Source organism: Elgaria multicarinata, chromosome 2 (assembly GCF_023053635.1).
Source record: "Elgaria multicarinata webbii isolate HBS135686 ecotype San Diego chromosome 2, rElgMul1.1.pri, whole genome shotgun sequence".
NCBI lineage: Eukaryota > Metazoa > Chordata > Lepidosauria > Squamata > Anguidae > Elgaria > Elgaria multicarinata.
Genome location: NC_086172.1, coordinates 134,434,210 through 134,449,735, shown reverse-complemented (window position 1 = coordinate 134,449,735; position 15,526 = coordinate 134,434,210). Strand labels below are relative to the sequence as shown.

The 15,526-nt window shown below is 42.1% G+C and overlaps 1 protein-coding gene across 1 annotated transcript in view; it reads right to left on the bottom strand.

Moving 5' to 3' along the window:
* RASGRP1 (RAS guanyl releasing protein 1) overlaps positions 1 to 15,526 on the bottom strand; it is a 61,680-nt gene that overhangs the window by 5,534 nt on the left and 40,620 nt on the right. Inside the window, exons 8-14 of the mRNA XM_063118466.1 lie at positions 14,719 to 14,835; positions 13,041 to 13,316; positions 10,205 to 10,285; positions 7,636 to 7,740; positions 6,320 to 6,429; positions 1,814 to 1,958; positions 855 to 891 (exon numbers count right to left, since the gene is read on the bottom strand). Coding sequence (XP_062974536.1) covers positions 855 to 891; positions 1,814 to 1,958; positions 6,320 to 6,429; positions 7,636 to 7,740; positions 10,205 to 10,285; positions 13,041 to 13,316; positions 14,719 to 14,835 — 871 coding nt within the window. The remainder of the gene's footprint in view (positions 1 to 854; positions 892 to 1,813; positions 1,959 to 6,319; positions 6,430 to 7,635; positions 7,741 to 10,204; positions 10,286 to 13,040; positions 13,317 to 14,718; positions 14,836 to 15,526) is intronic.

Here is a 15,526-nt window from a genome sequence, read left to right as displayed (position 1 = left end):
GTTCTTCAAAAGAAAGAAAAAAGAGCTGTCATGGATATGGGAAGGGACTCTGAGTAGAACCACAGCACTAGTGTCCTTTACAACAGGGGTCCTCAACCCGCGGACCGGTACCGGTCCGTGGCTTGTTAAGAACCGGGCCACGCAGGTGAGCTGCTTTCACCTCCTCACCCCCACCCCCACCCCAGTGTACCTGGGCGCGGGGCGCCATCTCGCCTGCCCAGCCAAAGAGACGCTAGGACCCTGGGGTGGGGGGGCAGCGTTGGAACAGCGCGCCCAGCTGGAAGCCACTCTGGGAAAGCGATCCAGGCGCGCCGTTCCAAAGCTAGCCACCCGCCTGCGCCAGCATCCTGGCTTCGCTTCAGCTGGGCGCCCACCCAGCTGAAGCAAAGCCACGCCTGCCCACCCACCCACTCCAGCATCTCTCAGAGCTGCTGTGGGAGAGTGGCTTCTGGGTGCGGCGGCAGGGGTGGGGAGGCTGCCGCAGCTCCTCTCCTCCCTCGGGGACCAGGCAGGCATGACCCTGGCCGCCGCCGCTGCTGCTTGCAGGCAGGAGCGGGCCTTGCGCGTGGATGGGCTGGAGGCACACGGTGCCATCGGCACTCGAATGCGGAGCAGGTTGCCACTTGGGCTGATGCTTGGTGGAGGGAGGAGGGAGGGAGGGTGGCTCCGGCTGGCAAGGAAAGGGGTTGCCCACCCCCTTGGCGCCTCCCTAACCCCTCAAACACACACACACCCTGGTCCATGGAAAAATTGTCTTCCACGAAACCGGTCCCTGGTGCCAAAAAGGTTGGGGACCACTGCTTTACAAGTCATTTTTAAAAGCCATTTATCAACTAAAACAGAATGTGTGTTACCTTTGCACCTATATCCTTGTTTAATAACTCCCCAAAGCTGAAAATGTAAGCAAAGCCATGTTATAATACTACATTGAATTTATGGCAGTAGATTTATAACTTTTTTTATCCCCAGTTCAGTACTCTACTTCCACAAAGTCATCCAAACAGAATGACCACCCACCCCTGTTTTTCAAGGCCTGTGGCTGTTCCTTTGTCAAAAACAACGCTTCCCATGAACAGCAGACTAAATCTCCAAACAGGAAAGCCAACGAGGGAGATAAGGATTACCACTACCCATGATAAAAAAAAAAATACAATTTAAAAACCTCGGAAACCAGCCAGATCTAGGTCATGATTACACTCCAGTCTCCTTTGGATAATTATTTGTCTTAGGGTGCAATCCTATTCAAGTTTAGACAGAAAAAGTCCTTCAATTCACAGCATGCCCCAGCCAGCATTATCTCACTGTAGGGAAGGCTAGGATTATATTTAAGACATTCTCCTGGGCTAATAATGACACACGCAGGCGGTGGATACTGGAATCCCTGTACCTCCCTTGGCCCCTGTGCATATGTCTCTCTGAAGACCTGTATCTTAGCCAAGAAAGCCTGTCACATTTGCATTCGGACTTCAATATATGAAGCTGCTGCCGCCTCCTGGCCAATCTAGCCCTGGTCAGCAGCAGCAGTACAGGAACACACAGAGGACTTTCAAAGCTCTACAGCTTTAACTGAAGATGCCTGAAATTCAACGTGGAACTTTAATCACACCAAATGTGTGTCCCAGAACTAAGCTGTCCCTATTCTGACACCCAACAGCAATTACATGATTAGAGGCACAAGAGGTGGAGTTAATTCAACCACACTAACAGTAAGCTAGAGTTGATATTGTAATAAAACATGTAGTAATAACAGTTTGTGATGCACATCATGTGGTATAATTTACTTTTAAACTACCCCCCCCACACCCAAGCTTACAAATCCAGCACAATTGTCGCAGAATGTAGGCTTTAGGTAAGTGGTCTCCTGGAAGTTGTGGGCAAAGCCAAGGCCTAATTTAGAATAGATTGAGCTGGCCCTCATGAAGTAAGCTGTTATTTCATCCCTGCTAATCAGACCTTCCCTGCAAATAAACAAGAAAGAGGGTCAATTGAAGCTTAATACTGGTAGAAATGTAAGGAGTTAACAATGTTTCCCCCTCTATTTCTCTCCACCCACACATCTGCCAACCCACAAAGGTAAATGCACTAATTAATTTTCACAGCAAAGAATATCTAGAAATACATTGTACACACACTCACACATACACCGCATGATCCTGTCAAGCTGATCACGAGTTCTCCAGCAGCTCATTTGAAATTCAGCAAAAACAGCTTAAGGAGCAGCCTTTTCAAACGATTCGGAACATGCTGCACAATTATCGAAACAAAGGAAAAGCCCAGGGAATAATTCCTAACACCATACCTTCAAATTGCTCTTTACAATTTCTAATGCCATTTTGGACAATGAGCAGACTCGAAGGAGGAGAAAAATGCACAACAGGGATCCCCTGAACATGAAAGAATTCATGCTCTCTTGTTCTAATGTAAACCCTTTGAAGGAAAGCCAGATAATCAAGTTCCTTACTGTTGTTCTCACACAAAGGGCAGTCAACCAGGCTGACCAAATGGGGAGAAATTCAACTAGTAGCCTTTATTTATTTATTTTATTAAATTTATATACCGCCCCATAGCCGAAGCTCTCTGGGCTGTTTACAAAAGTTAAGCCTCGAGAGAACCCGCAGACAAGGGCCCTATGCTCCGAGTTAAAACCCACTTCCAGGCCACCAAGACGCTGATGGCATGTGGGTTTAGAAGAGGGACACACTTACAAGCATACAACTTTGCTTTTATGCTTGAGTGGTGACATGCATATAGATGATTGGCAAAGAGCATCCTATAAACTAATAGTGAACTTAGTTCTTCAAACATGGACCCTTCTGTAGCTAAAATGGTACCATCCACACACACAACAGTGAGTAGGCTTGAAGGAACCCCCAAGATTTGCAAAAGTACACAAAAACTGTAGAAAAAGAAAACACTAAATGGGGGGGGGGGAGAGAGAGACATACACCCATTGAGCATGTTCAGTGGGTATGAAATGCTGACTGACTGCTTGGAAGAGGGGGAATGCTCTCCTCCAAGTACTAATGTCCCTTTAGGCAGATAAGTCCAAAATATGTTGAAAGCAGACAGGTAAGGTGCAGATGCTGTCAGTCTTTTCAAGAGGAAAAGTACCCACAATTCTTCTGCCCATACATCTCATTTGGAAGTGTGTGGGTGTAAGTTGAATATTATTTCCAGAACAGAGCGAGAGCATAGTCGAAAGCTCCACTGTTTGAGCTGAAGTTCCAGATCTGTTAGATAAAACCTGTTCAGCATTGGAATGGCTTGCTCTGAACTGAAAAACAAAACTAAGTACTAACTGATGGCATTTTCACCTCTGCAGCATCCCACACTGCTTCCTCTTTCAAGGTGAGCAACCTCTGCATCAACCCAGGCTTCCCTGTTCCAGAACTCTCTCATGAGTGGGGAAGAGAGAAGCAGCCAGAAGCAGCTCTGGTGTGCAATCCTTCCACCTACATAAGATGGAGATCCAAACTATGACTACGCTAACGGCATTGTCAACTAAGACGTTGTCACCTAAGCCAGCTGTTTGATGGGGTGGTTCTCACCAGAACAAACAAAGGCACTTGCTTCATATCAGTAATAACATAAGCTAGTCCATTACAAAAAAAGTAGCACATTGCTGAGTTTGCAACCTCCGAGTTTATTCTGCCTTATTCAGCATTTTTACTCCAAGGTATTTCAGCCACAGAGTCTCCTTATGCATACCACAGAGGGGTTCCTTTGGCATCCTAATAGTCTTGGAGGAAGGCTCAAGTATCATCTTTCAAGCAGATGACGATGATATACAGATTTAATTCCTGGAGGCCCTGATAGTTGTGTGCTATCTCCAGTATTCGAGGCAGTAAGCCTGTGTGCACCAGTTGCTGGGGAATATGGGTGGGAGGGTGCTGTTGCACCATGTTCTACTTGTTGGTCCCTGACAGATGGCTGGTTGGCCACTGTGTGAACAGAGTGCTGGACTAGATGGACTCTTGGTCTGATCCAGCAGGGCACTTCTTATGTGCTTATATACCACTTACCATATTTTAAAAAAGATCTCTAAGAGGTTTACAACAAGATTTAAATACAAATATATGAGCCTCGTGTGGCGCAGAGCGGTAAAGCAGCAGTTTCTGCAGCTGAAACTCTCCCCACGGCCTGAGTTCGATCCCAGCGGAAGCTGGTTTCAGGCAGCCGGCTCGGGTCAACTCAGCCTTCCATCCTCCCGAGGTCGGTAAAATGAGTACCCAGTTAGCTGGAGGAAAGGTAATAACGGCCGGGGAAGGCAACGGCAAACCACCCCGCTATAAGGCCTGCCAAGAAAACGTCAGCGAAAGCTGGCGTCCCTCCAAGAGTCAGTAATGACTCAGTGCTTGCACGAGAGGTTCCTTTCCTTTTCTGATATAAAATAGTGTTAACACATTAAAACCAATACAACACTATAAACTGGGAAACACGCTCACTCAGGTAAGGCCTGGATGAAGAAATCGATCTTTGATTGGCACCGAATGTATGCTACAGTTGGCATCTCCTGAATACTAGAAGGGAGGTCATTCCATAAATTGGGTGCCACCACAGAAAAGGCCTGCTTCTATGTTGCTGTGAGATGGCAATCTGCAGGTGGTGGTATGACCAGCAAGGTGTCCTCTGATGATCTTAATGATTGCACAGGTCTGTATGGGGGAAGGCAGTCTGCCAGGTAACCTGGTCCCAAGCTGTGCGGGGCTTTATATGCCAACAGCAAGACCTTGTACTTGGCTCGGTAGCTAACAGGTTGCCAGTACAGTTGCTTCAACACCTGTGTAATATGTGCACAGCCAGGCACTCCACTCAGCATCCTAGCTGCACCTTCCAGACCAAGCAAAAGGGTAGTCTCACATAATGTGTATTGTAGTAATCTAAATGTGAGATTAACAATGAATGGACTACAGTGGCTAGGTGCAGATGATATACCAACCAGAGGTGGTAATAGGTTTGCCTCACCACTGAAGCCACTTGGGATTCTAATGGCAATGAAGAATCTGTTCTTTCTGAGGAAGTGCAACTCTGTCCAGAACAGGGAAACTTCTCAATTCCCTTATCTGGGAACCACTCACCCACAGAGTCTCCGTCTGGTTAGGATTAGGTCTCAGTTTGTTGGCCCTCACCCAACCCATTGTTGAATCCAGGCACTGGTTCAGAACATGTATGGCCTCTCATTATTCAGATGTTTCAGAGAAATAGTGCTGGGTGTTATCAGCAAACCTTGTCCTGGATCTCCTAACAACCACTCCTAACAGCTTCATATAGATGTTAAATAGTGGGGGGGGGGGGGGGTCAAGATAGCACCCTGCCGCACCCCACAGCTTAATTGCCAGGGAGCCAAGGAACTATCCCCCAATACTACTTTCTGGAATTGTTTCCACAAGTAAGAGCAAAATCACTGTAGCACAGTGCCTCCAATTCCCAACTTATAGAGACAGTTCACTAGAATACCATGTATCAACAGACACCGAGAGGCAACACAGGTACTGCAAAATGTCAATTGCAGGAGCAGCTTCTGGCTACTACTGACAATATATTCCTTCAGAGATGGCTGCACCCTTGTTAGCATCCCTGTTAGTGCCTAATAGATGCATGCTACCCACCTTGGTCCCAAAGTCAGAATCAATCACCACAACTGAGTGGCAGTAGCTTTCCTCCATTTGAAAGAGGGACGATTCCAATTTGAGCCCTGAAGGGAGTATAATGAGGCTAAAATCCAAAGGCATTTTGGTAAGGAATAGCACCTGGCTGGATGACAGGCTATGCACGAGATCTGTCACCAAATCCTTTGGGAAACTGGAAGCAGAGTGGATAGCTCCAACACTGCTAAGCCCGTGGTGTGGGTCACATGCAAGTGCAGTGCTTGGCATCTGCACTGTTGCTTTCCCTCTGTTAGAGGACTATTTTCCTGATGGCTTGCCCAAGACACTTCCTCGTGCCCCTTAGGTTCTAATTCAACAACCTGGATTAATGTTCAGTTGATCACCACTCATGCTGTTTTCTTCACTGCTTCTAGGAATGTACAAAATAAGTTCCAAGCCATGAAAACTGTTACCCCAACATGCACCATAAGACAAATTACAGCTGACAGATGAAACAAACTGAAGGTGACTTACCTATATGCATGTAGCTCAAATAACTTTTATTTCCCAGCCCATTTCATTGAGAGAGGATTTATTTATTTATTTATTACATTTACATACCGCCCCATAGCTGAAGCTCTCTGGGTGGTTTTCAGAAGTTAAAAACAGTGGCATCTTTACGATTTTTAAAGGCAAAAGTAAATGCATAAATGAGGTCTGAATGTACACACCTGTCCTTGTCCATTATGCAAAAGGAAAAAGGAAAGCTCGCTGCAATCTTCTCAAATTCTTCCTGACAAATGTATCCATCTTGGTCATGGTCATAATTCTTGAAAACTGACTGGACAGTAAAAGGAAAAATTTAAATTTAAACGTTTAAAAATTTAAATTTGAACATTTAATATCACTTTAGGTTTTAAAAAGTGCTTGCTTTTTCTTAAAATAACAAATCCTGTAATGTTTTATAGTGAGTTAATTTTAGAATTAAATAGTTTTTTGGTACAATGTTATAAATACTTCTTTGGTATGGTGTTAAATAATGGAAATAAATTGTGGGCATATCTTTATAATGCAGTCTGCATTCCTCTTGTCAATATATAAGAAAAATATATATGCAGTGTTTTACAAGAAAGATTCTTGACTAGCATATAGTTACTTCAATTCTGCCAATGGTGTAAAATGTCTTCTGCAAGCTATACTGACTATAACATATCTCCTCATAGTCCTCTGCATAAGTACATATACTATATACTGCATACTTACTGCAGATTTGTCAAGTGCATACCTAACTCTAACATTTAAAACACAGGTGGGCAACTTGTGCCCCACCAGATGTTTTGGCCTACAACTCCCATCATCCTTCACCATTAGCTATGCTTGCTAAAACTGATGGAGTTGTAGGCCAAAACATCTGGAGAGCCATAACTTGTTTAAAATCTTCATGTAGCTTACACCATTTTGCAAAGAATTTAATTGTAACACACTAAATGGCTACCTGGGTTTTTCCCCCTAAGTTTCCAACTTCACTCCCTTAGCATCTCATAAATTCCCTTGCATCTAACCTACCAGCTTCCTTTTCTCACACCCTTCACCCTCCCTGTTCACCATGAATTTCAAGTTATATATATCACTAAGGACAATATAGGTATAGATTTGTAAAATACACAAGCTTGACATTTTTAGGATAGTATTTTCTTATCATTGAGTTACATGTTATAGTCACCTGTGGGATCCGCAACCCCTTGGTGAGTTTCCCATCTCCAGCTGCTCAGGACAGCAGCACTCACTGTGTGAATGTGGGTTACCACACAACAAATTTACTTAATTTTGCTCCATGTCCCTGGCAGCCCCTACGAGGCAAGCGTCCAGCATAATATTGGTCTTAATTCATGTTGCGAGTGAGACTACGTGATGAACCTGAGATGAATGGGAATCGTGCAACAGGGACTTTCATTCTCATTGTGAATATATAATGAACTTGGAGCCAAAACTGGAATGCAAATGGTTAAAATAAAATATGTATGGCAAAATAATAAGATATACTTACGTCGACCATTCTCTGAACGTGCTTACTAATGATCTTTGGGTCAGGTTTAGGAGCTACACCGGAGGCCCAGTCTGCTACTACTGGTGGTTTACAAGGCGTCAAAGGCTAAAATAAGAAATATAGATAAATACTTTAAAATTTCCTTTTTGTGTTATTGCAAGAAAGAGAATAGTGATGCTTTGTTGCCAATGGCAGAATCCAATGGGATCATTCCGCAAACTCAAATAGCGCTAGCAGAGCTCCGCCAAATCTTTCCCATTACACACCTGGTTGTGCAACCATGATTGTGCAAATGTGCGTTTAGTCGGATTCCCTTCTTGCACATAGTTTGGAACCTGGCCCCCGTCTTGATGGCAGTGCTTTGGCACCGTGAGGCACCTGGCTCCCACACTTGTGTTCCTTCTCGGCATCTGCATGGGAAGGAACGCAAATGCAAACTTTCCCCGCGGCATGAGGGGGAAAGGAACGAGGGACAGGAATGAGGCAGCTAGGGGCAGCCAGAAGGATGAGGAGAGGGTCGCCGGGTGCCCGGACCACCTCTCCTCCCTCTGACCTCCCTGTGGCTGCCCGTTCCTTCCTCCTTTTTTAGTTTTATTATCTGTATCTGTACAGATACAGATAATAACAATAAAAAGGAGGTGAAAAAGGCCCCCTTCCTCTCCTCCCCCTCCTTTTTTATTATTATTTTCCACGGGGCACAGGATTCTCCTGAGCTCCTGGGGATCCACCCCCTTCCCTGACTTTATTTCTACATGTTTTAGAATGTCCTTACATTTTTTTCAGCACTGTATATTTATTAGAAGCAGACACCAAGCCAGAGAGCCACAACAAAATTTGTATATCTTAGCTATGCGCTCTTAACATCACTGGCATATCATTCTAATAAGGTTAGAAAATATTAAACTACAGCTGGAGAGTTGCATTTTTTTCTACTTTTGCAATATTCTCATAAAGAATCATCTCCTTCCATATATATCTGCCCGGAGCCTAAGGGCTCAAAGGCCCTTCTCTGGGTCCCTCCCCCCCCCATCAGGAAAGGGCCTTTTCAGTGCTGGCACCCCAGGTGTGGAATGACCTCCCAGAGACAGGCTTGCACCAGGTGAAGACTTTTTCATTTCCCCAGGCTTTTAGCTCTTCAGTTTTAAAAAACAAGTTTAGTGCATTTTTAGATCTTTTTTTTATCTTGACTCCTACTTTGGTTTTATTCTGTTTTAAACCTAGGGGGTTTATACTTTACTAGGTTGTCATATTTTCTGGTTTTCATTTTTGTTTTGTGAACCACTCAGAGAGCTTCAGCTAATGCACAGTATAGAAATGTAATGAATAATAAATAAATAAATTGCATTATAATTCAGAATTTTTTTACATCTCAGAATTCTATCACTTACCTACCATGGTGCGTATTACAATACAGCAGTGTTGACACCTACATCAGCTAAGTCAGGAGAGAGATGGCTATCATTTGCCCCCATTCCCCAACCCACTACAGTCCCTTAATCAGCCACAGGATAAGTGTGCAGTGGAGCCATAAGTCCATCAGTGCCCTGAGATTGGACATCCAGCTTCTGAAGGATTGAAACAATGGTAACTTCAACAACCACTTCTGCAGCCAAGAGTGTTTACTGTGCGCCCCACAGCAGGCTGAATCCAAAGGGTGACTCCAAAGTGCATCACCACTTTGGAGAGTAGGTAGGGGCTATCCTACCCATTTTCTAGCCTCTTGTCAAGCCAGTTGTGAGAGAGCCAATTCAGTTTGAGGACTCATGGGAAATGATAGCTACCTTATATACCCTCGTCATTATCACTGCTCTTTTCAGGGCTAGGGTTGGCCCCTTTTCAAGCTCCTGTCTGGCTCATGGTAAAAGAGGAAGTCTTATTTGAAGGGTTCCAAGTCCAGCTAATGTGTGTCTTTGATTGCTTTAGCCCATTGGCTTTTAGGTTAGATTATTAAGGCAAAAGGCATTTTTTTAAAAAAATTGCTACGGCTTTAAAGGTGCTGAACTGGTTTTAAGTTGCCTCTTAGACTGTCCTATAGACTGAGTTTGACATAGCTGGGTAATAAATATATTGTTATTTGTTTGTTTGAATTAAGGAAGTTGTTCTTTTTGATATTTATACTTGGGATAGGTTAAATTTTAGGGGGGGTTGGCTCATCATTTCTAAAGTTGATATAGTGGTTTAAAATGTATATGAATTTTGCATGTTTTTGTGGTTTTTAATTTTTGTATATTGTTCTAAAATATTTTATCTTATGTGAACCGCCCAGAGAGCTTCAGCTATGGGGCGGTATATAAATGCAATAAAATAAATAAATAAATGTTGTTAATGCAAAATTGAATTATTTAGATGCTGTGCTGTTACTTTTCTGAAACATTATTGTTGTGCTTAAAGTGGCTTACAATACATAAAAACACAATTTTCTTGGGGAAAAGCAGCTTATAAAACAAATGCAAGCCTAAATTAATCTAATAAAAACAGCATAGTAAGTATCAATATCTACATTGAATGCACAGAAGATATACAAGAATGAAACTTATAATATTTTGGAATAATTTGTTAAAGCTCTTACTGCAGCCCGATGATTTCTTGGCTCTCGTGCATATGAAAGTTCATAAATTTCATCTTCTGTATAATAAAGATCAAGTGACAGCTGAAAATAAACACAAGAACAGTTTATTCTCCAAGATGCTGCAGCAACATTTCTGGTGAGTTTGTCTTTTGTGTATATGCAGACTACCAATTTGCACACAAAAAAATTATTATTTTTTACAAAATACCACACAGAACCATTTAAATATATACATAATAGCAGCAACAATTTAAGATCTATATACAAGAAGCAAAACAAATGAACGTATTTTCCAGCACTAATCCAAACAAATCCTAGTGCTAAAGGAACAACCCCAAAACCTGTAAGGTAAGATTTGGGTTAAGCCAAAACCAGCTGCACTTTTCCCCTGGCGTCCACTCTTGCGGTCTCAACCAGTTGCTAGGCAAAAACTTAACTCAAAGTCCTCTCTCAGTGCAAATTTGTTTTTGGGGGAACCTCAGAACTGTGCCCCTTCTGGTTATGCAAACAACTGATGAAGAGATTTATTCCCACTATGGACACTGCCTGTGTTTCCAGTAAAGCAGAACCACATATGAAAGCCTCTTTTTACATGCAGGTGATGCCTTTTGAATCAAAGTGATTCTAATGCACAGCTATGATGCATGTTCCCAAGAACCTGCAAAGAGAATGCAACCTCTCCAAAATATAACATCCACATTCTAGGCTTGAACCCTATCTAATTATACTTATGGGGAATAACACTGAACTACCTTACAACAACTATGTAAGGCCTACTGAGATACTGGACACTCCGCCTTTTCAACTTGACACATGGGACCCATCTTTTAATTTTAATTTTTAAGTTTGTGTGTGTGTTTCTCTATCTTCTCCATCCTACAATTAAAAAACAAAACAAAACAATCACCCCTTCTCCCCTTGGGAGAGGACCCATTTCCAAACACTGATCCACTAGGTCAGGAATGGTGAACTTCTGGTTCACAAGATAGATGCAGTCCACAGAGCCCGTCTTTTCAGAACCAGGTGAAGACTTTTCTCTTCTCCCAGGCATTTAGCAGCAGATGTTGAGTTGTTAATCAATCCTAGATATATCTTTAGGTTTGGCTGAGAACTCAAAGTTGTTTTTAAATATATGTTGTCTTTGTATGCTATCTGTTTTACATTTTTTATGGTTTTAAATTTTGTATATCGATTTTTAATGTTTTAATCTGGTGAGTACCTTCCACCTCCCTGTGATCTCCTTCCCTTGTACTGTTCTGTTGCTTAGCCACTGCTGAGCTAAGGAGCACATGGTGGGGGATCATGGTGGGGGAGAGCTTAAACCTCCCCTTCCTGCAATCTGCACCCCTCCCCACATTGCTCGGCTGAGCAACAGAAAAACTGCTCAGCTGCAGGGAAAGTGGTGGCTGCAGAGTCCTCTTTTCCTTGCCCCTCAGCTGTTTTCTCCCCAGCAGTATGGGAGGGGGAGATCTCACAGGGGTGGTGAGGTTTAATCTTCACTTTCTCCATGATCTTCCCCCCCACCCATTGCTCAGTTGATGCAGGAAAGTGTGTGTGACACCAAGCAGGATATTACACTTTGAATGCAGTTTGAAAGCAGTATATGGCATGTGTCATGGGCCCCAACACTTGTCAGTGCACTTCAATACTGTTATAAAACAGTAGTGTAGATCCTGCCAGTGAAAGAGAAAGCAAGAGAGAAAGCAAGAAAGCAGCCCCTGACCACTTCCCCTACAAGGGAATATGGTTCAAAGTTAGCTTGTTTCTAATAACCATAGTTAGGATTAAAAACAGTTGGTTCAGGCTCAGACAAGACAGGAAGCTGCAGTTAAGTTAAAACAGAAGCATAAGTTTCCCAACTCCTCAGAGCCAGGCCAGAGTAGGAAGGTAAGAGCACATAAACCTAAAGAAAGACAAGTGGGTTTCACAATGCTAAATCATGTTTACTGTTATTTATTTCATTTATTCATTTAAAAAAAGATTTTAGGCTATTTTAAAGATAGAAGCCTATGAAGAAGATATACCAGAGAAAAACAATACAAAATAGTACAAAACAAAATACAATCAATAAATATTCAAGAACAAATCTATTATGTCCCAACCTGCCAAATAATCTTGATTTACTAGTTTAACTATTGTTTCAGTTCTTTTAAGCTAGTAAAGTGATTTTTTTTAAGGAAAGTATTTCTTATTCTAAGCAATGCAGAAGTAATTCATACTTCCAAAATGACATTCACAGAAATATGGGACTTTTCACTTAAGGTGACTTTGCACTTACATTGTGAAAGATCACAGACCTGTTCATTTCTGATGTGCCAATTTATTTTGCTGAAATCTAATGGGAAGCAAACGTTTTGAGGACCAAAGTGAGAGAATAACCTGTGACAGTGGGGAAGTGGGGGTGGAAATGTATAAGTCTTAGGGCGTTATCCTATGCATGGCTGGCTGGGGAATGCTCGGAGTTGTAGGACTTCTTTCTGTCTAAATGTGCATAAGACTGCTCATTTAGAGCCAATTCAGATCTTACTGCTACTGTATAGATACTGCCAAAACATGCTCTGACACGTTTAGGGCTCAATGCAACTGTGCTAGGCCCATAACATCAAGGAAGTGGCCCTATTTAGAAAAGCTGTTTATGCTGTTTTTCCTGAAATAAAAAAGCTTACCTGCCTACTGATGTTTCAACGTACTACTGAACAGAGGCCTACAGGAAACAATACCCGTCCTGGCTTGAATTTCCCACCCTGGTTGCACAGTCAAAGCTTTCTGACTTTTAAGTAATCCCACAGAATAATCAGGTTAAAGTAAAATTCAACCTATAAATAGAGAAACTTACTGTGAGGAGATGAACAAGATCCTTGTTAGCCTCCAGGGGAGGCCCAATCTCTTGAAGTTGTATCAGTTCATTGACATGATTGTACAACGAATACAATTTATGTATATTAACTTTTTTCTCTTCCAAGTAATCTGGCATGGCCTCATAAAGGGAGATCAAGTCTTTCAAATGTACTCCAAGGATGGGGATCTTAAAGTTACTGCACTCATTGTATGTACGCCGATAATTATCATAGTTCCTACAGGACGACAGAAGTTCTGTCATTTCATTGAACACCTTAAATGGAAACAAATGGAAGAAAAATTAGCTAATTTGCTACGTTCATTAATAGGGCTACTTGAGAAACATACAACAAACCAATTAATCCAGCACACTTGTAATTAAATTATATGCAAACATCCTGGTTGCATTTGGTCATAACACTAAAGCATGGTTTAGCACTATAAGAATACGCCTACGTGGCTCTTGAGCTCAAATGCTCCCCGGTCCACTTTCTGGTATGATTGCAAGGAAGAGAATGGAAGCTTCCACTTCCATTTTACATTAACTGCAATTTAGTGTGTCATCCGAACTACAGTTAATTGAAACAAATTTCCTAAACCATGGTTTAAAGTTGTCTTGTTTCAACAAAGTAAATATTAACCAGCGTTTGTCCAGGTTCAGACAACATGCTAAACTGTGGTTAATCTAAAAATGGAAATGAATGCTTCCAAACTCCTCACAGTCACATCAGAGGAGGAGCTGCAGGGAACTCAAGTGCATGGTCTTGCAATGCTAAATTAGTCCCTCCAAGTTTACTGGACTACAACTCCCATCATTCCCAACCAGCATGGGCTTGTTGGGTGGGAATGATGGGAATTGTACTCTCACACATCTGGAGGGCATTAGATTAGGGAAGGCTATGCTAAATTATGGTTTAGTCTTACATACAACTGTTATTTATTTATTTATTTTGTAGACTGCACAACCGGCAAATGCCGTTGGCGCAATTTACAATCTGAAAGCAAAACAAAAAACAAAATAATTAAACAAAAACAGAACAATAAAAGTATCAAAATAATACAATATTAAACATTTAAAACCATTAAGGAGACAACAGTAAAATTAATAATTATAGCCAAATATTAAAGATTAAATGCCTTCTGGAAGAGGAAGGTCTTAACCTGATCTCTCTAAGGGCACAAGCCTATACATGTTTAGATAGAAAAAAAATCCCATCCACAGCATTCTCCATTTCTGTTTCATCCTGCATAGGATTCTTCCCTAAATGTATATAATGAAGACACCAGGAAGATCTCCCTGGAAAGGGCGTTCCATAGATGTGGGGTTCTCAACAGAAAAGGCTTTCTCGATTTGTCTTCTCCAAATGAGGCCACTCACGTGAGTATTATACAACCCTTCAGGACAATCCTATAGACAACCTCTCTTTTTAAGAACCAGCTATAGCTACAGCAGCAAAACCCTCTGAAATGAACAAATCAAGCATTATTTCCCATTAGTAACCCAAATAAATAAATAACTGGGTATGCTTTTGGGATGCATTATACTGAGGGCAATATCATCTGCTAATAAATCTGATTTTATTATTGTGAACTGTTTTAATCATGCTTATGGTTGAAAAACAGTGTATAAATATTGTAAAATAAATAAACAGAATACAGTGAAGAGTACAACTAACCTTATGAATGTCATGAGGAACATGAGAACTTGTTTCTTTAAGTCTAGAGATCGAGCTATGACAAAGACCACCTATCACAGCCATTAATGTGTTGAAATTCTGCAACTGGTGAAGTTTCTGTGTTAAAAATAAATGAATAGCAACCATTATTCAGTTTTTTATTATGTCAAATGTACACTGCTGGACTGATATCACTGGACACAGACATTGCCTCAATGAGATTTTAAATTGTCTGTTTAACACAACTATTTCTGTGAAATGAGTGTTGGGGAGAAAAATGTGGTTTCAAAAGAATGATTTTGTGTTTTGTAGCTCAGTCCCTACCTCTGCCTTGTTCCTTAGTTTTTTGGGCAAGTTAATTTTCTTTTTTTCCAGTTTGCCTCCTGGAAAATGGGTATTCTGTGATCAACCATGCCCACTATGGCAGCCATTTTGTGAACAGGTAACCCCTATGACAGTGGTTCCCAAAGTGGGCAGTTTTGCCCCCTTGGGGGCGGTGGGATTGCATAGGGGGGTGTTAAGAGGCAAGGGGGCGCTCGAGGTGGTCTTTTCCCAGGGACATTTTTATGGGAGAAGGTAGTTTGGTCCCAAGCCATATAGGGGAAGAATCCACACATGTATTAATACCGTTTAAGAAGAGTCCTTTTAACAGTGAATTGAAATGTTTCAAAGCACCAAAACAGTAATGAAGAGACATACCCGGCTTGGTGTGCCCCGCCAAGCTGGCTGCAAAATAGAGGCGTTCGCTCTCCTTTCCCTCAGCAAGCCTGTGGTGGGTGCTTCCCATTTAAAGGGGCTGCGCGCAGCA